This window comes from Oreochromis niloticus, unplaced genomic scaffold, assembly GCF_001858045.2.
Source record: "Oreochromis niloticus isolate F11D_XX unplaced genomic scaffold, O_niloticus_UMD_NMBU tig00000289_pilon, whole genome shotgun sequence".
Classification (NCBI taxonomy): Eukaryota; Metazoa; Chordata; class Actinopteri; order Cichliformes; family Cichlidae; genus Oreochromis; species Oreochromis niloticus.
In genome coordinates, this window is record NW_020327110.1 from 16,961 (window position 1) to 38,543 (window position 21,583).

Consider the following 21,583-nt stretch of genomic DNA (forward strand, 5'->3'; position numbering starts at 1 on the left):
AAACTGCTTTTGGAGTTTATTTTAATGACTCTATGTATTATCTAATGTGTTGTTTTTCATCTAAGATTGCATTTAATTAATTTTAGAAACCAGTAAGAATCACATTGTGTTTTTTAATATGCCCTCATACAGTACACCTTAGAATTGAAAGACAGTTTACTTTCTCTTTTACACAACTGTAGGGGTGGAACATACTGGCAGTAACTTACGTGCGAGAATGTACAGTATGTTGCACATTTGGAAAGAGATAAGAAACATCCTCAACCACAACAATGACTACTATTTGGATAATTACCTTAAGATAAAAGGTTAGCAACCTATGGTAAATGTTTTTATTGGGGGTGGGAATTTAACACATTAACTGCGATTAATTAATTTGAAGAAAATAACGCATTAAAAAAATTACGCATTTCATTGCATTTTGCATTCCAAGCAAAGGGGAACTTTTGTCAATGCACAATTTCCTGGTATACCGATTACACTGATGCTAAACTCAGAGCTACAAAAAATCAGAAGAAAGCGCGTTGCTAGGATTGATCGAAGGCAAATTTCATTTCAAAAGAAACCACCTTTTATCAAGGTGGAATCCTTGATAAAAGTGTGATTTAGTGCAAACTGTGCAAAAAGGAGTTTGCATACCACCAAAGCACTTCAGCCTCAACAGTACCATCTAAATGCAAAACATGTTGCAGCATGGGAGCTGTTAGCTCTAGCAGTCCGAGTACCAACAAAAGGTGTCGGCAGCCCAAACTTGTTGAAATGACTGGCTTCAGGACCAAAATTAGTAAGTCAATATTGGACAAACTTACAAACTCTCTGGCAAAATGGCTTGCTCTAGACTGTAGACCACTATCAGTGGTAGAAGATAGGGGGTTAGAAAATGTGCTACAGTTAGCGTCAGGTGATCCAACTTTCCAACTGCCGTGCTGAAAGACTATTTCAAGTAAAATTCAACAGCTTTATCACACTGAAAAGCGAGCAAAATTAGATGCATTACAGACAGCCCTGCTAATATGGAGGAACTACACCAGCAGCAAACAAGACTGGGGCAACACAAAGAGCCACTCATACAGGATGTTTCCACACAGTGGAATTCAACGCTGGATTAACGCTCGACAAAAACACAAGCTAGTCATTTTAACTCCATCGGAGCTGGTTAAACTCCAAAAGCTGGCGACTGTCCTTGAGTCATGCAGGTAAATAAAACAATTTTTTAACTTATTATTACTGTTTCTTCAAAAAGCTCTATAGTTGACAGTTATTGTATAGATTAATAATTACTTTCTCAAACTGTCTACTGCAGGTTTGTGACTGAGCTTCTTGGAGGTGAGACATATGTCTTATGTTTAGTGGTTTTACCTGCTTTCTGCCATCTGCATCACACCATGGAGGTCTCCAATGATGACTCAAACTACATGGTGAAATTTAAGACTGCCTTCACAAAGGACCTATTCCAACGTGTAACTACGCTCAACCATCAGTGGCTCAAGATAACTACTGTGCTTGACCCAGGCTTTAAGGATTTAAAGTGTCTTGCAAGGGGAGAGTGAGAAGAGGTTTGGACCATCCTTGAGGTCCTGCTGCAGGAACAGTGTAAAGATGCCAGCACAAAGGCGCCAGCAAAGACAAAGAGGTTCCTCCTCTCATCATTGTCTTGAGACTCTGATTCAGATGAGGAAGCTCTGTGTAACAGGGCCCTGAGTTTGTACAGAGCAGAATCCACCATCAGCGAGACAGACTGCCTGCTGCAATGGTGGTCCAGTCGAGCAGGGACCCACCCACAGCTATCTGTCCTGGCCCGCAAGTATTTGATTAGTCCTGCCACTTCTGTCCAATGTAAGAGACTGTTCTCACCTGCAGGTCACATAGTAACAAAAAAGAGAACTGCCTTGAGCTTTGAAAATGTGAACAGGCTAGTTTGTCTAAGTAACTGGCTGAAAGAGATGGACAGTAAGTAAGCATGGAAGTATTTTGAGTCCAATGGTTTTGTTATTTTTTGCACTAAAATGTTCGATGATCACACTGTTTTAGCCTAATGTACACCTAATGGTGAAGCTGGTGAAATAACCTTTCATGTTTCTGCCTTATTTTCTTAAGAAGAAAAACTGCTCCCCAGTTTCACCCATCGTGGCCAATTTGTACATGGAAGAAGTGGAAAAGAGGGCGTTGCTATCCTACCCTGGAACACCACCAAGCCATTGGTTCAGATATATGGATGACACCTGGGTGAAAATCAAATCTCAAGACGTACTACATTTCACGGATCACATTAACTCGGTGGACCAACACATCAAATTCACCAGGGAGGATATGAAAAGTGGCAGGTTAGCCTTCTTAGACTGTGAGATTTCCATCAGTAATGGGGGACATCTAAAAGCTGACGTGTACCGTAAACCTACGCATACGGATCAGTATCTAAGGTTTGACTCTCATCATCCACTGGAGCACAAACTGGGTGTCATCAGGACGCTACAACACAGAGCGAACACCATCCCCACTGACACAGCGGCCAGGGAGGCAGAAGAACAGCACATCAAGAAGGCCCTGAGTAAATGTGGTTATCCCAGCTGGACTTTTGTCAAAGCTGGGAAGGCACCTAAAGAAAGCTCCAGCCGATCCAGAAGAGAAGGACAACCGCTGCCCAGGCGAAAACCTGTAGTGATCCCATATGTGTCAGGAGTATCGGAACAGTTGAGACGCATTTTTTCTAAACACCGGGTCTCTGTGGCTTTTAAACCCCAAAACACGCTGCGCCAAAAACTGGTCCACCCCAAGGATCAGGTCCCCCGACACAAACAGAGTAACATAAGTAATAAGTAACATAAGTAACATAACGTAAGTGCCAGGAGGATTGCCAGGATTTATACATCGGGGAAACCAAACAACCTCTAGCGAAGCGGATGGCACAACACAGAAGAGCTACCTCATCAGGCCAGGACTCTGCAGTTTATTTACACCTACAGGCCAGTGGACACTCTTTCAATGATGAGGATGTACACATCCTGGACAGGGAAGAACGCTGGTTTGAGCGCGGAGTCAAGGAGGCCATTTACGTGAAAAGGGAAAGACCATCTCTGAATCGAGGAGGGGGCCTAAGGGTACATCTTTCGCCATCTTACAATGCTGTGATTGCAGCCATTCCAAACTCTCTGTGAATGGTACTCATGGCCATTGATCAGTGTTCTTTGATCAGTTGGTTTTGGTCAGTGATTGTTGTTCAATGGTCATGGGAATTTGCATAATTATGATTAAGGAACTGACCTCCTAGCCCATTGTTCCTTCAGTGGGCTGGTTTCAGTCATTATGCAAATGTACTGTTTATAAGGTTTGGGGAAACCTGCAGTCAGCTGAGACTGAAGAAGTCACTTGGATGAATGATGAAACGTTTCTCCCACAAAACGCTACGTCCAGATGAACAGATTCAACTTTTGGAGATTTACTTTCCTGGATGATTGAGAATGCATCAAGACGATGCACTTTATGTTGAAATTTTTATTATTATTATTATTATTTAAAGACAATACTATTTTGAAAATGTACTTAAAGTACTTAAAATAACACTTTAATTTTAAGTCTGCCCAATTTTGGCCAGGGATATTATTTTTGTTTCTCTGTTTTGAATTGAAATTCAGTTTAAATACTTTTTTTCCCCCCAGAAATTAAATGAGCTTGAGTTCTTGAGTTACAATATTCATGTCCATGTCTGTTATTATTCTGCTGCCCACTAAAATCCTTTTAAATTAAAAAAAACATTTGCGCTTTGGGGCAGATTTTCTTGTGTGATTAATCGAGAAAAATTAATTAAAATGCCTGTAATTGAGTCTAGACTCAATCACCTCATCCCTAGATAGATGGAAGCCCTTGCCCTTGTCACTTATAGCGAGAATTAATGTTCTCAAATTAAACATAATGCCTAAACTTTTGTACCTGTTCCAGAACATCCCATTGTCACCCCCTGCTAACTTATTTTCACATCTGAAGACAATTTTTGTACGTTTTTTGTGGAATGATAGACGACCAAGGCTCCGTTTATCACTCTTGTACTTACCGTATGACAGAGGAGGCCTCAAATGTCCCAATCCACTTTGGTACTATTGGGCAGCCCAATTGAGGACTATGATGTATTATTTTACAGATAAATCTCCCCCGCCTTGGACAAATATGGAAAACAGTTCGGTACCTCTTCCCCTTCCCCAGTACCTATACTCAGCGAAAGTCAAAATGTTGAAAAAACAGACAAAAAATCCTATAGTCAGAAATATGATTATGATCTGGTATCAGGTTAAAAAATACCTGGGTGAACCCACCTCCTTCGCACGCTTTAGCCCAATATGGGGTAATCAATTTTTCCCTCCAGGCAGAGCAGACCCTGGTTTTAGGAAGTGGGCTGACAAAGGCTTAAAGACAATAGGGGATCTCGCGGGATCAGAGGGTGAGATTTTGATGTCATTTGAGGAGTTGATTTCCAAGTATGATATCCCATGCAAACATCGGTTTAAATATCTACAAGTGAGAAACTTTATTAGATTGTCTCAAAATCAGTGTTTGTCAATCCCTCCGTTTTCCACTTTGGAAACAGAAATGAAAAGAGATTGCTTTGGAAAAGGAATAATCTCCAAATTATATAATATGTTAGTAGAGGGATCCCCTGAATCTTCTTTAGGAAAACTTAATGCCTGGAGGGAAGATTTACGGGAGGACTTATCCTCCGAAGACTGGGAGGAGGCATGTGCTGAAGCACAAACACGAACTACCAGTACTCGTCTCAAAGTATTGCAATATAATTGGCTAATGAGGACGTATGTGACTCCAGAAAAGCTTAATAAGTATAATGGTGATACCCCAGACTTGTGTTTCAGGTGCGGTGAGGAGAAAGGGACGTTTTTCCACTGTGTCTGGGAATGCAATAAAGTACAACGGTTTTGGAAAGAGATTAAACAAGCTCTGGATATTATATTGGGTACACAACTAGCTCTTGACCCTAAACTTTTTATTTTAGGGTTATATCCTGACGGACATCTTATGTCTAGAAAGGTAATTACCGCCCTGGACCTATGTCTACTGCTGGCAAAAAGAGTCATAGCACTCTCATGGAGGAAGACCAGTAAACCAAAATACATTGACTGGATTAAGGAATTGTCCACAACTTTACCTATGGAAAAAATCACTTACATTATCAAGGGGAAACTACCACTTTTTCAAAACATCTGGGGTTCCTTTATGCAATATATGGGAAATATGGATCTTGGCAGTATGGTGGATGGGGCAGATGGGGTGTAAATGTTGGTGGTCCTCTGCAGTTTCCTAAATTAATCTCTTTTATACTTGATCTTTAATGCTGTGTGATTTATACATTTGAGTTTGTAACTTTGAACCATGCACAATAGTGTAACCGAGTTGGTGTTGAGCAACCCTTGGAAATAGAGAAGCTTATTATTATTATTATTATTGTTATTATTATATGTATTTTTTTTTTTTTTTTTTTTTTTTTGGGGGGGGGGGGGGGGCGGTTTGTGTTCTCTTTTTCCTTTGTTTGACTAAGTTATTATTTACGGGTCATATAGTTTGTACTTCCACTTAACTGTTGCTCTCTAACATCTTATAAGTGTCTGATTTGCCAGGGAGGGCGAGTGACTGTTGTACAATAATTTAGCTGCCCTGAATGTCCCCTTTGCTGTGGAAGCACTTTAATTTCTGTATGTAATTTTGAAACGCAATAAAGATATTGTTGGAAAAAAAAGAAAGTGTACCGCACTTGGTGGTGTTTGTAATTCAGCTTGACTGAGGTTAAATCTCTTTTTTACTATGACTTGATGACTTGATGAATTTAAGAATCATATGATTTGATAAAGAAATTTGCAGATTTGCACAGAGAGGGTAAAATTATTATGACTGATAATGGAGATGAAGACAACAGACGATGAGAACAGGGGTTAAATGCACCAAGGAGACAGTCAGAGGGAACTTGGGACAACTGGAGACATTTAAGGATGCAGGGACTCACAGAGACAGGGAAGAAGTCTCATCGTGAAGAGTAACATTTACCTTGCCTGCATGGGCAGCTCTCTGGGTGCTCAGCACCCCCAAAGCTCTGATCCTAGAATCGCCCCTGGTACCCTCCTCGGCCAAGTTTTTATACATACATATATATATATATATATATATATATATATGTGTGTGTGTGTGTGTGTGTGTGTGTGTGTAGAGAGAAAGAGAGAGAGAGGTAGAGGTGACGGTTTAGACGTGATGCATTGTCTCCAATAAATGAGACTTTTCAAAGAGACTGATTGTTACAGCTTTTATAACACATTCTTTGACTGCTCTTGACCTTGCAAACTACACCAATTATTTTATTAACATTATTTCATTATTTTTTTGTATTTCATTTTGATCAATTAATTTTAATTTCAGCAGGTGGTATCACACTCAAACAGATTGAACACGGACTGAACAGTGGTAAATCCATGATTTAAACCTCCGTATGCCACAAAATATTTTTTTTCATTGTAAATAGCTGTGTTATACTTGGTGAGACCGTAGAACTTAAAGAAATATACATATTTTTTTATTTTTAGTAATTGATTGTATTTACTGTTAAGATATGCTGTTTTATCAAACTGCCTGAGCTTGTTAATATTTAAAAAAAAATCACTGTAATTTTCACAATAATTCTAACAATGCTTTGACATTTTGTTAAAATTAAAAGTACAGTATGTTTTGAGTAATTAACATACAGTTGTAAATCGTAAATTCAAATGAAAAAAGCAGGAAAGATTGTCATTCATACAGAGTTATTATGTTAATTGTAGGGTGATTAATTGTAAATAATGTTACAGATTTTTGCTGTTGTTTTCAAAGACAATGTGCCATATTACAGTACATTAATATATTTTCAACATATTAGCAGTGTGAAAACTAAAAGCAAATCACCGTTTTTCAATTTACAGAAATTTAATATACATATTCTTTTTTTATTAATGGTAATTTACCGTTGCCATTTTACAGTTATTTACTGTAATTTTTACGTACGTAATTTTTAAGTGATCTTGGAACTTGTAAGCAGTTCAGAAAATATGCTGAAGGACAGACATGTGTTTCTTGCTCCATGGGAGATAACTGTTTCAGGGTAGGGGGAAAGATTCTTATTGTTACAAACATTTTACAAGGTTAGCTAAGTTGTCAAAGCACTGTGTGTTAGGTCTTTGAAAACCATAATGCCCCTTTCAGCTACCCATTGGACTCAACATGCCTTGGAATTTACTTTGTTGCAAATCTGTCCAAACAAATGCATGTTGTAGTAGTTGATGAATTAAAAAAGAGAAGGGTGCTTTTGCCACTGAAGTCTGGATATTTGACATTGGCACTGCTGTACTAGTTGGCTTCTTTTTGCTTTCCCCTCTGCATGCTATGATTTGCAGTTGTTGGTTTTCTGGATGGGGGAGGTGTATCCATAATTCCCTCATACATTAAACCTTAGAACTGAAAGACAGTTTACTTTTCTTATTCACAAAACTGTAGGGGTGCAACATGCTGGCAGTTACATGCAATAATGTACAGTATGTTGTACATATGGGAAGATAATCTGATAAAGGGGATGAGGCACAGGCATAACTAAAGGTTATACATAGAGGACAAGACAGACTTACATAGGAAACAGGAAATGACACCTAAACAAGGAAGCATGGCTGATAACATTAACTAGACTGAAACCTACCTGAGACATACTAATAATAAACACTAGAACTTAACATTTCTCCAATACATCATAAGAAATCAAAAATACAAAACAAGTGCAAAATCTTGGGTCACAGATGAAGCGTCCTGACACAATTCTCCTTATAGATACACATCACTGGTGACCATATTACATGGCTTGTGCATTTAAGGTGCTTTGTTAAAAAAGAAAAGAAAGAAAACAAGGGCAAGATTAGGACCCCTACCATAGTTTCCTAACCTTTTATCTTGCTATAATAATTAAATAGTAATCATTCAGGAGGAAGTTTCCTATCTCTTCCATATGTACAACGTATTTTACATTCTTCCACGTAACTATACTGCCAGTATGTTCCACCAATGAAAATGAAAGTAAAGCTTCTTTCAGTTCTAAGTTTTGAGAGCATATTAAAAAGCATAATTATGTGGGGTCTTTACCAGGTTCTAATATGATTTAAATGCAGCCTCAGATGAAAAAAAACAAAAACATGACATAATATGCAGAGTCATTAAAGTGAACTGCAGACGATCAAACTCAATACTGACATCACTACACAAATCCAATAATCTACTTGCCCCCTTCTCTGTCAGTTCAATTCAGTTCAGTTTTATTTATACAATATCAAGTCACAACAACAGTCACCTCAAGGTGCTTTCTATTGTAAATGGACTGATTCTTATATAGTGCTTTTCTGTAATGTTTACGTATTGTTCAACAGGTGTCAATAATTTAAATAATATAATATACATATGTGTAAACACAAGATTTCACAATTTAGTTTACCACTTTGGTGAAGTAAGACTTCCCTAAAAATTTTGGGGTGGAGGTAAATCTGCTCTTTGTTTATCTGTTGTGAATTGAGTGTTGGAATGTGCATTTCAAATGGGCAGCCAGAGGTTCAGCTGATGTTACTAAATTTGGTCACACGGTGGCAGCATTGTGTAAGACAGTCTTTAGATTTCACCAAATGCATCTTGGTATATTCTATGTTTTAGAGAAAGCCAAGGAAGTGTCCCTTCACTCGGTTAGGCAAAAGTCAACAATCTTCGATCGACGCAGGTGGCCTTGAATGAGGAGATGCTTTTTGCAAATTTGTCTCACTAAATGGAGCATTTGGATTCTGAAGTGGCCCCTGAGCTACACATACTTACTACTCTGTTATTTTAGACACAAAACTTTTTTTTGTAGATAATTATAATTAGAAAAAACAAATCAGTAAAAATAATTGTCTTACCAAAAAAACAAACCATAGGGACATTTATGATTAGTGTACAGGGTGGGCCATTTATATGGATACACCGTAATAAAATGGGAATGGTTGGTGATATTAAAGTCCTGTTTGTGGCACATTGTGGTATATGTGAGGGGGCAAACTCCTCAAGATGGGTGGTGACCATGGTGGCCATTTAGAAGTCGGCCATCTTGGATACAACTTTTGTTTTTTCAATAGGAAGGGGGCCATGTGACACATCAAACTTATTGGTAATGTCACAAGAAAAACAATGGTGTTCTTGGTTTCAACGTAACTTTATTCTTTCATGAGTTATTTACAAGTTTCTGACCACTTATAAAATGTGTTCAATGTGCTGCCCATTGTGTTGGATTGTCAATGCAACCCTCTTCTCCCACTCTTCACACACTGATAGCAACACTACAGGAGAAATGCCAGCACAGGCATCAAGTATCCGTAGTTTCAGGTGCTGCACATCTCGTATCTTCACACCATAGACCAGTGGTTCCCAAACCCTTTTAGCTGGGCCCCCTTTGTTTAACATGAAAATGTTCGCCCCCCCCCCGCGCACGCACACACACGCACGCACGCACAAACACATCCTCCAACCACACACCCATATTTTGCTCCATTGCGGTTTATTTCACACCTCAAACATTTAGTAAACAATTAAGCAAATACAAGTAATCTGCAATAAATTACAGGTAGTACGAAAATAAACTACTAACTCTTTTATGCTACGTCCACACCTATACGGTTTGAAAACGCAGCTGTTTCGTCCACACGTAAACGGCGTTTGGAATCACCGAAAACGGAGATTTTTTAAAACTCCTTTTTTGCGTGTACGTGTGGACGAGGATTACAGAGTTCATCACACAACGTCAAAGGTATGTGCCTTTTTTCACTTCACGCTGTGCGCCACGTTATTGTTTACATGAGATGAATTGCAGAATGGCAGATAGATTAATAGTATTTTGTCTCTATCTTCAGGTTTTACACGCTTACATATACACATGCAGTTACTGTCCCTCCATTTAGAAAGGCAGAGGCGTCATTATTATTGTTTTACATGTAGTTGTTTTTTTCCTGTGTAATAATGCTCAACATTGTTATCAATACATTTTTCAAAAAATGCCTCTCTGTGCAAAATGGGTTTAAAAACATAAACAGCTGTGGGATACTGTGTGTCGTGATTTAGACAGGGGGAACAAATCGTGGCAGGATCCGCCTGATATTATTTGTATCCCACTGTAACTTTACTGTATAAAGAGCTAACATCTCCAAAATGTCAGGAGTAGTTAGTCATTACAACCAGTGTTGGGTGTAATGCGTTAAGTAACGCGTTACTGTAATTAAATTACTTTTCCACTGAAAAAGTAGAGTAACTAATTATTGTTCATTTTTAGGTATTTTAATTACAGTTACTTACAATGTACTTGCGTTACATTGTAAAATAATTACACTCGCTGAATATCATTATTTAATTTCAATAATTTATCTTCTAAACATAGAAGTAAACTCTGCCGCTTTAACATCACTGTAGTGCAGGTGCACGTCATTTCGTGCCAGTTTGCTGCATAGTCGTATTCTAAAGTGGAAGATGTCAGACTCGGCTGAAGCGAGTGGCTGTTTTATGAGGATGATCTGATATCGTCGTGTTGGTGTTGTTCCCAGATCATCATGAAAATGTTGTTCCAGGTTCAACATTGCAAGTGACCAATCACATTGTTTTGACGTTATTCTTTTGCGCGCCAAGCCATTCGTGCATTTATGAAATTCCAATGTTGCAAGGACAATATCAATTCTGCTTACCGTTTATTAAAGGGTTAGGGTTAGGATTAGGGTCAGGGTCCGTTGATCGGCGGACATAGGCGGTTTCTCGCAGCTTAACTACATTTTTTTGTTTTACGGCGGTTTTTCCCGAAGTCACAAAAGTATGACGTCACAACATTCTCATTGGTCACTTGCAATGTTGATCCTGGAACAACATTTAGTGTGATGATCTGGGAACAACACCAACACGACGATGTCAGATCATGCGTTTTATGAAATGGACATACTCTTCACTTTTCTCTCTCTCGCCTCTGTCAGTGCGTCCCAGGATGGCTGTGGCTACAATGTAGCTTGCCATCACCAGCGTGTGAATGTGTGTGTGAATGGGTGGACGACTGGTTGTGTAAAGCGCTTTGGGGTCCTTAGGGACTAGTAAAAGCGCTATGCAAATACAGGCCATTTACCATTTACCATTCTGAAACAAGCAGACAAGAATATTACAGTAATATGTAAGCTATGTCCTGGGGAGAAAAAACTATCGGCTGCTGTTAATAGCACGAGTAATCTACTGAAGCGCCTGACACGAGAGCACAAACGAACACTCCTGAGTGATCCTTGTTCATCATCCATGGATAACACCGCGGCAACTCCTGCTAAGCAGGCAAAACTTGATTTTACTTCAGCAGCACAGAAAGTGTCTGAAGGTGAGCTTAAAAAATAATTGCAGGCGACATTGTGGAAGACATGCTACCGCTGCGTACTGTAGAGTCTCCGTCTTAAAAAAAATGTATTTATTATTTAAAGAGTTTAATTTCTATTGTTTTTCCACTCAAGCTTTATAGGGATTTTAAGAAGTATTTAGTTAAATTACTTATTTGGTAATTAAGTTACTTTTCTGACACAGTAATTAGATAAGTATTTTAAATACAACATTGACTAAGTAATTAGTAATTAATTACTTATTTAAAGTAACTTACCCAACACTGATTATAACAAGTGTTTGTGAACTAAAAATCAAGAATGTGGGATACTGTTTGTCCGTGATTTGAAGAGCCCAACCCCTGCTCCCGACGAAGGGAAAACCAATTCTGCAGGTGAAGCCAAAGGGAAGATATGCTTCACCATATTTTCTAGTCTTTGGCTTAAAATGAAGTTGGTTTGGAAACATATTCAGCTATGCGTCATCTCCTGCTTTGCGTTTGTGTGGGTGCCCTGTGCTAGCAGTGTCCAAGCGTTGTTTTTTTTTTTTTTTTTCCCTTTTCACGCCACGCCCCCCCTGCAATGGCTCTGCGCCCCCCCTAGGGGGCGGGCCCCACACTTTGGGAAGGTCTGCCATAGACAATTGCCTTCAGATCACCCCAAAGATAAAAGTCTAAGGGGGTCAGATCGGGAGACCTTGGGGGCCATTCAACTGGCCCACGACGACCAATCCACTTTCCAGGAAACTGTTCATCCAGGAATGCTCGGACCTGGCACCCATAATGTGGTGGTGCATCATCTTGCTGGAAAAACTCAGGGAATGTGCCAGCTTCAGTGCATAAAGAGGGAAACACATCATCATGTAGCAATTTCAAATATCCAGTGGCCTTGAGGTTTCCATTGATGAAGAATGGACCCACTATCGTTGTACCCCATATACCACACCAAACCATCACTTTGTTGTTCCAACAGTAGTGGTGCAACGGATCACGGTTGATCCGAAATCCGAACCGATCCCACTCCACGGTTCGGTACGTACGTGATCCGAAGATTCGAAAAAGAAAAAAAAAGTATGTGTATGGTGCGCGTGGTCAGTCTGTCAAGTGATAGTTATGGCCAGCGCTAGCGGTCCAAGTGTCGGAGCACAGGAGTTTGCGGCATTTAAGCAGCCTTTTGCTGCCCAATCCAACTGGCCTAAAGCTATTACAAAAGCTATTGGGGTGTTTAGCTGCAGACGGGAGGCTGTATTCCGTTGTGCAAAACAAGGGGTTTAAACTGTGATGAATGTGCTTCAGCCACGCTATGATATCTCGTTGCACGTGCACTTCAGTGTGACAAGATCGTTCCTAGCATGTATGAGCAGGAAAAGTTTAAAGCTATGGCTGAACTGTCCCAGGCATCTTCTGTTGCTCTAACTACAAATGGGTGGACCTCCAGGGCAATGGAAAGCCACGTGACCGTGACCGCTCATTTTATCACAGCGGAGTGGTAGATACAAAGCCCTGTACTGCCCTATAGATTACATTAGATTAGATGAAACTCTATTTATCCCTCGGATGGGTTCCTCCGGGAAATTCAGTTTCCAGAAGCACAGCACTGACAGAAGTTGCAGAATGTGAGCAGAAATATACCATATATACACATATATAAATACAGAGAATACAAAAGGGATAGATAGAATAAACAGGAATAAGAATACAAGGGAACGGCACATTTCAAGTATTGTGAGTCTATTACACCGTTGGATATTAACAAAAACTATTGCACAATGAAAAAGCACTACAGCTTACTTGTTCCCCCCTCCTTTGGCCCCGTTTCCCCTCCCTCTCCCCTCCAGCGAGGAGTTAAACAGTTTGATGGCGTGTGGGACAAAGGACTTTTTAAGTCTGCTGGTCCTTGACTTTGGGAGAAGCAACCTGTCACTGAACAGACTCCTCTGGTTGTTTACGGATGCCCAGCATGGTCCATAATGTCCATATTGCACCTTAATTTGTTTTTATATAAGTGCGTGGAGTCTTCAGTTGAATGTTTTTTAATAGGCACAAAAAATACTTCAATGGCGACTCGAATTTTTGTCTTTTTTTTCTATTTTTGCTGATCCGAAAATTGATCCAATCCGTGACTTAAAACCGTGATCCGATCCGAACCGTGAGATTGTTGATCCATTGCACCACTATCCAACAGTCTTGGAGAGATCCATCCAATGTGGGTTAGTGTCAGACCAATAGCGGTGGTTTTGTTTGTTAACTTCACCATTCGCATAAAAGTTTGCCTCATCACTGAACAAAATCTTCTGCGTGAACTGAGGGTCCTGTTCCAAATTTGTTTTGCCCATTCTGCCGATCTGGGTCATCCTCGTTGAGATGCTGCAGTAGCTGGAGTTTGTAAGGGTGCCATTTGTGAGTAGCTAATATCTGCCGAAGGGATGTTCGACTAATGCCACTCTCCAGTGACATGTAGCGAGTGTTACGCTGTGGGCTCTTGCTGAATGAAGCTAGGACAGCCACTGATGTTTCTTCATTAGTGACAGTTTTCTTGCGTCCACATTTTGGCAAATCCAACACTGAACCAGTTTCACGAAACTTAGCAAGCAGTTTGCTAACTGTAGCATGGGAGATGGCTGGTCTCGTATGGTGTCTTGCATTGAAATCTGCTGCAATGACCCGGTTACTGCGTTCACCAGATATCAACACAATTTCGATCCGCTCCTCACGTGTTAACCTCTTCGACATGTCAATGGCTGTGAACAAAGAGAAACTTGTAAATAACTCATGAAAGAATAAAGTTACGTTGAAACCAAGCACACCATTGTTTTTCTTGTGACATTACCAATAAGTTTGATGTGTCACATGGCCCTCTTCCTATTGAAAAAACAAAAGTTGTGTCCAAGATGGCCGACTTCTAAATGGCCACCATGGTCACCACCCATCTTGAGGAGTTTGCCCCCTCACATATACCACAATGTGCCACAAACAGGACTTTAATATCACCAACCATTCCCATTTTATTACGGTGTATCCATATAAATGGCCCACCCTGAAAACAGAGGGAACCAAGTTGAACTGGAAAAGTTTCTTAGTCAAAAATGTGTAGGCATAAAACAGTCTGTTCTTTAAAGTTTCTGTTACAAAGATGGAGCCAGGAAGAGAGCAAAATTGACCAGAACCCAATTTCATATAGAGAGATGCTAGGACGTGTGTAAGGCATATAGTACATATGTTTGTGTAATGAGCTACGAGATATAAATAAGGTCAAAACCTCTAGAATGGGGAAGGCCGCAAAAATGTGGCCAGGCAAGTAATGTCTGTTTTCTTTAAGTAATGCAAATACTCATGATTTGTTAATGTCACAGACATCAGATAAGAGGAACTGACGATGTGGGCTAAAGCAGGAGCAAAACCAAATTTAATATTCATGATTGTCTGATATGTCAGGCACGTAGCTTTAGTGGTATAAAACTGGTTCTAACACTGCTGTCCCAGGCACAACTTCTCATGCAGTTGAGGAAGAGACAAGTGTGGCACAAGGTAAATACAAGTTTCATATTTCTGTGAGAACAAATTGAAATTAATGGCTAACTAAAACCATTGAAATGAAGTTAAATAAAGTTAAATATGTATTAGATTGTATGCTTCAGCTGCATACGTTTTTATGTATAAAATTTTGTAATAGGTTTTCATCATTCTTAAAAGAATCTCTATTGATTTAGGTTCCATTAAAGACACACCATGAGGATGAAAGGCTTTGTTTTTCTCATTGTCAGCATGGCAATTTCAGAAACATTTTCCTTAAATCCAGTAAGTGATTACTTTTTTTTTTTTAAATTTACCTATCCATCCAAATAAGAAATCTTAAATGTCAATGGTTTTTTTTGTTAATATTTGTTTTGTTAGTAATTAAGTCATTTAAAAATAATACTGAATATTAAATATCACAAGAAAAACTATCACACAAAAAATCAGTTATTTACATTATTACATGCAATTCAATTTTATTCAATTTTATTCATACTGCACAAATCAAACACCAGCCGAGGCGAATGATGTACATAATGCAGTATGTTAAATGATTGTTAAATGAATATTTATTTCAATATTATTTTGATATTTTTGCAGACTGGACCAGAAATAGTAGGTAAGTTTTAATATGTGATATTTTCCATTTCATTTTATTACTGCTTGTTAATGTGAAATCTGTATACGGAGGCACCTGATGTGTTTTTGCAGACATTGGTGAAGTAAAGGACATTCCTGAAATAAACAAGGGTAAAGTTCAAGATTGACTCTTAACTAAATGCATTTTATAAGACTTTTGTTTTTTCATTTTCATGCAACTTTTTTTGACTAGTGACTTGTTTTCTAAATTTGTGACACTTTATCTTAGAATTCTTACATGATGATATCATGGAGGTAGGTTTTTTTTTAGATCAAATATATTAATGCTTAAAACGTCTATATGGAACATAACTTTGATTTGTTATTTCAATGCAAAGTTATAAGAGACAGTTTCTTTTTCTTCAGCCTACAAACATGCAGAGGAGTACCATTATTAATGAAAACATGCTGTGGAAATCCCCAGTCCCCTATGTGTTGAATAACGAACTTGGTAAATATGTATTTCACTACATACACATTACATTACATACATTTGAAAAAAATACTAATTTCACTATTTCTATGGGCCCACACCTTGTTACCCTGTTACTTAAAAAAATCCAATTATTGATACATGTCAGCTGGACACTTTTATTGCATAGGAGTTACATAATGGAAAAAGAAAGCAGCACCAACTTCAAGTGAACAAACTTTATTGACTGATATAGTTTTGTACCATGCAGTTATGCAAAGTAGCTCACATCTCTGCTAAAGCACTTAGAAAGATTTTTAGAACATTATGCTTTAGAGATAGAGTAATAGGTATGATCAAGGATAGGACCTATCAGTTGTCTAACATATCTTTTTGTTCATCTCTATATCACAACTCTCATGAATGATGGTAGACATTAATTCTAAAGGAGTCATTCTGAGGGCCTTTGACCAGTTCAGGTTGAAATCATGCATTGATTTCAAACCAAGGGACTCTGAGGACTATTACATTTCTGTCAAACAGTTAAATGGGTATGTTTTTGCTGTTTTTAATATAAAATTGCCCATTTAGTTTTAATTAACATGAATATTAATTTATATTTTTTATTTCAAAGCAAGTTATATTATGTATCTCTTTTATTATTTATTTAATTGTGATTTTATAGACTAAACAAAATAAATTACATAAAACAAAACTACATATAAGATAAATATTAATCATTGTCTTTAATTTCAGATGTTGGTCATACATTGGGCAAATATTTTCCAATGGACAGGAACTCTCCATTGGAAGAGGCTGTGGTTCCATTGCCATTGTTGAACACGAGTTCCTTCATGCTCTTGGCTTCTACCATGAACAGTCCAGATATGACAGAGATGATTATGTGACGATTAACTTTGGAAACATCCTTGAAGGTTTGATTAATATTTATACTACTTATTATGATGTTAATGTCTTCTTTAATATTTCTATTCACATACTTATCTTAAAACTATATAAGGTAATCTGCAGAAATGAATTAACCACTTCGAAACAGTTAAAACAGTCTTAGAAATATTAAAAGTATTCACAATATCAAAATCTTTTCAAGAGAATATGTGATGTTTGACTTTTATATATGATTTTTATAGCTTACAAGAGCAACTTTAGAATAGTTGGCAGTGATAACAGCACCACCCACGGAGTCCCATATGACTACTTGTCCGTGATGCACTATGGCAAAGATGATTTCACCAACGGCAAAGGATCCACAATTATCACCAAAGACCCAAAATTCCAGAATCTGATTGGTCAACGAGAGGAAATGAGTACTAGTGATGTTCAGGAGCTGAATCTACTCTACAAATGCAGTAAGTGCTTCAAGTTTAAGTGAACCAGCATCCAGCTTTAGGAATGCTTTGGGATTATTTGTTAAAGTTACTAAGAACATCATGAGAATATTGTGCCCTCAACCAATAGAAAGTAACCATTTTCTTTGTCACACTCACACTGCACAACCCTGACAAGAAAAACAAAAGCACAGGTCAATTACATATTTGAACAATCCATCAGTGCTGTTCTGTGTCAACTACTAACTTCATAATCAAATTTACTGAATTATAAATCAGTCTGCCTCTTGACTGCTTGCACTTCTCAGGAAAACAGATAATACACCCTGGACAGATTGCATGGGTGAAGACAAAGAAACAGACAGCCTTGCTCACATTCACACCTATGGCCAATTTATAATCACCAAATAACCTCAGGCCATTTGTTTAATTCATACAAAAATCAACATGCCATGTCCATGTCAGGCAGCACTTTCAGCAATTTCATTGGCACTCTAATGAACAACTTTCTGCTGCTCATAGTCAATAATTAAGATCAAGATACATACAACTTCTGAATATGTGTACAAAAAGTGCCTGTGGCTAAGCAATCCAACCATTTTGGATGATTACAGTTTAAAGAGGTGACTGTTTTGGAGTTGATGCGAGTCAACTAATAAAAGCCTACAACACAAGTGTATGCTAATACTATGATTCACTCTGTCACATGAAGTACCTGTGTATCAAAAAAAGAAAGGGAAAACAAGTGCTTTTAATTCATCTCTACAGGCTCATCCATAGCCTTTAAGATGTACTGTGGCTTTATTAATGGGAACACGTGTCAAATGAACCGCTGTTCAAAGAGTGGCAATGGCTGGGAAATGGTAACAGCTGTTTATAGTGGTCCCAGCTCTGACCACACCAATCTGCCCAGTGGAAATGGTAATCAAGGTAAGGTTTCAAATGTTGTATTTGTTTATAACAGTGTTTAATATACAGTTTTAAATGGAAAAATCTACTTTTCCACCTCAGCATTATTAACTTTAAAAGTAAGCTGCCAGAGATAGTAATAAATACTTTTGATACTTAAGACTTAAAGATCTGATGTAAGATAATTTTGAACTGTATTGTAGGTCAGGATGCAGGTTTCTTCGTGTATGCCAGCACAGAATCAGGTCAGGAGGGTGACTCAGCCTGGCTGGAGACAAAGAGGATGAGTCCCCAGAGGGAGTGTCATGTCCAGTGTCTGCAGTTCTACTATTACCAGAATGGGAGCGAGTCAGATGAACTTAACATCTGGATCAGAGAGTTTCAAGATGAACGGGACTCCACAGGAACTCTCTACCTCATGGGACAGATCACTGGTAATGGTTCACTTGTGTGATTATAAGCTAAAGTGTAAATTTTGACATTTTACATTTTGTCACAAAGACAATTAATCCAAAAATTCTCCCTCCAGGTCCACCAACATCTCACTGGACTCTCCACCATGTTCTTCTAAATGCCACCAAGCAGTTCCAGGTGGAGTTTGAGGTTCGTAAAGGAGCAGGAAACTCTACAGGCGGCTTCTCTATTGATGACATCAATCTCTCAGAGCTTGAGTGTCCAGATGGAACCTGGCAGATTAATGATTTTGAGACACTTTGGAACACTAGTGATACTCCGGACTGGATATATAGCCCAAGGCAGTACTCCAGTGAGGGCTATGCTTACCGGGTAGCGTTAAATCTCCGCCAGACAGATTTTGGAGTATATGTGCATCTTGTCTCTGGTGTCTATGATGACCAACTGGAATGGCCTTGCCCACAAAGGCAATTTACTGTCCAAATGGTGGATCAGAACCCCAACATCCAGCTACAGATGTCAAGGCAAAATAGTCTCACCACTGACCCAAATCTGCTCAGCTCCAGTGGTATGTTTACAGAAACATGAAGAAATCCTTAAAAATGTACCAACTAAACTATTAACCACTATGTTATGTATGCTTTCTGTAAACAGGAGTACTAATTTGGGGCAAACCTCGTGAGGTTGGAAGTCAAATTGTTGACGAGAACAATGAAACCATCTATGTTAATACCCTATATGGTTATAGAAATTTTGCATCTTTGAAAGACATCCAATCCAGAGATTACCTTAAGGGAGGAAGCACCATTTTCATCTTCACTTTACAAGGCAAATTAAAAAATTTTCATTGCTAAACTTAAATACTGTACCTGAAACTTTTACAAAAGAAATGTATGAAACATTTGAATCATTTTACACAACAACAAAGTAAAGTTTTCTATGATTATTTTAATTTCTTAATTCCGATAGATCTCACGCCTTTAGTTAATGGAAGTTCGCTGCCATGTCCTCAAGCGAGAACAGTAAAAATTACACTTCCTCCTGAAGACCAGGATAAAGGAAACTGCTCATCATGGTAGGACATATTGTTAAATTACGATTAATGTGAAGACACAAGGTGTTATATGAAACAAGATACTGCAATTTTCTCATGCATTTTTAAGCAGCTTGCAAAAATAAGTGTTGTTGCTAGATGTAAAAGTTAATGCATGAAACTCTAACAACTTGAGAGTTTTAATACCCCTCCAAAAATGCCTTAACTTTTACAGGATCTCACCAACCTCCATTCCACCCTCATACACAACAGATGACAGGTACTCCAATGTTCTCAAACGTTTTCTGTTTGTTTGTTTTTTATAAATAGAATGTGTTTCTGTCAAACAGAAACACTAAAACTCTTACTTATGTAAGAGTTTTAGTTACCTGTTCAAAAATGCTTTAATGTTTACAGGATCTCACCCACCACAATTCCAATTCCAGACACAACAGATGTTGGGTATGACAATCTTCTCAAATATGTTCTGTCTATAAGAATGTGTTGTTGTCACAAGCTGTAAAATCTAGTGGACCTGAAAATTTAGATGTTATACTAATGATAGCGATCAACACAAAAAGTTCTGTTTAAGGATAGTCAGCAGAAAAATTGTAGCAAAGGAGAACATGCAGGGGATTAGTGTACCAGTGGAGGATCCTAGGAACGGGCTGAGATTGAGGAAGCTAATGCCCAGTGATGAACACTTAAAGGAGAAGACCAAAGAAGAAGTAGAAAAACAAGATGCATGCTTTAAATATTTGATGCAGGATCTAAAACGGGTATGTTATTTTCAAATACATACAATACAATACTTTGACTTTCACAGGCTCTTATGCTATGATGATGATGACAAAATTTTAGTTCTGATACTGGCAAGGCTAATGTTGAAAAGTCTATCGTACCATTAATGCACCACTTGCGTGATGTCATAATAATTAATTGTTTTCAGTGCTGTTGTAACCTACAAAACAAATGAGTGTATTATTTGTTGCAGCTTGAAGCCCACATAGATTTTGCCCAGCACATCTTTACAGTACAATACAACTTTATTTATATAGCACATTTAAAGACCAGAGGTACACCAAAGTGCTTCTCAATAGTAAAAAGAAAAATTGTTTTCAGTACTGTTGTAAAACACAACAACAGTGATAGCGATTCTGAACTTTGTGACTTATCATGAACTATCTGTACATCACTTATATAATTAATTCCTTTCTTCCTTCTGTAGCACTGTTGGCTTCTCTCCTGGTATGATGGCCTCTCCTGTCCTCACACTCCTGCTAGCACTGATGCTTTTGATGCCTTGATGTATATTTCATCCACATCTGGACTCGTTACATGGACAGCACCAAAGACTGCCAGATTCATTTTAGATATTTTTTATTGTTTTACTATATTGATTTATTTTTGATTTATTATAGATTTTCCTAATGTAATTATTTTTTTTTTGGTGGAGGAACTTTTCATTGTGGTTTTTGTCTTTAAAATAATCATTTGCAACAATATTTTTATTTTTTTGTCCATAACATAGAGAATAAATAAACTAAATAAAGCTTTTTAATCATATATAGTTTCATAGTTTTGTTTACTGCAATGTTCAATCACAAGAAATCTACATGAGTTTTAAGTTGTTAAAATATAGTGAGGAAAAATATACTATAATGATTAGCCACAGTGTGCTTTCTCAGTTGTTGGTGTGCTGATGTTTAACAAAACACAAAATAAATAACCTTTAAATCAAAAACATTCTTGGTCCTCTATTTTTTGTGTGTGTGTTGCTTGAATTTTAATAAGAAGAGATCACTTGGAAGAACTGAAAATGATATACTGAGATACAGAAAATAATTAATTTGGCAGTCCAATGGATCATCATGGCAGAATGGAATCCCAGTGGC

The 21,583-nt window shown here is 38.1% G+C and overlaps 1 protein-coding gene across 2 annotated transcripts; it reads left to right on the forward strand.

Annotated features, from left to right (window-relative positions):
- The first annotated feature begins 14,828 nt into the window (after positions 1 to 14,828).
- LOC100696326 (meprin A subunit beta-like) lies at positions 14,829 to 21,150 on the forward strand. 2 transcript variants are annotated; one of them, XM_003460234.5, is made up of 17 exons: positions 14,829 to 14,944; positions 15,127 to 15,214; positions 15,533 to 15,547; positions 15,644 to 15,682; positions 15,801 to 15,826; positions 15,938 to 16,022; positions 16,417 to 16,534; positions 16,740 to 16,918; positions 17,135 to 17,353; positions 18,101 to 18,262; positions 18,445 to 18,675; positions 18,771 to 19,223; positions 19,310 to 19,483; positions 19,625 to 19,730; positions 19,924 to 19,968; positions 20,106 to 20,150; positions 20,917 to 21,150. In XM_003460234.5, exons 1-17 carry the CDS (start codon positions 14,912 to 14,914, stop codon positions 20,993 to 20,995), a joined length of 2,097 nt encoding a protein of 698 aa, XP_003460282.3. In that variant the 5' UTR covers positions 14,829 to 14,911; the 3' UTR covers positions 20,996 to 21,150. The 2 variants fall into 2 exon arrangements, with proteins under 2 accessions (XP_003460282.3, XP_025759976.1); XM_025904191.1 differs by lacking the exon at positions 14,829 to 14,944 and having other exon boundaries at positions 15,085 to 15,214; positions 15,533 to 15,551; positions 20,917 to 21,149.
- Positions 21,151 to 21,583: the final 433 nt, after the last annotated feature.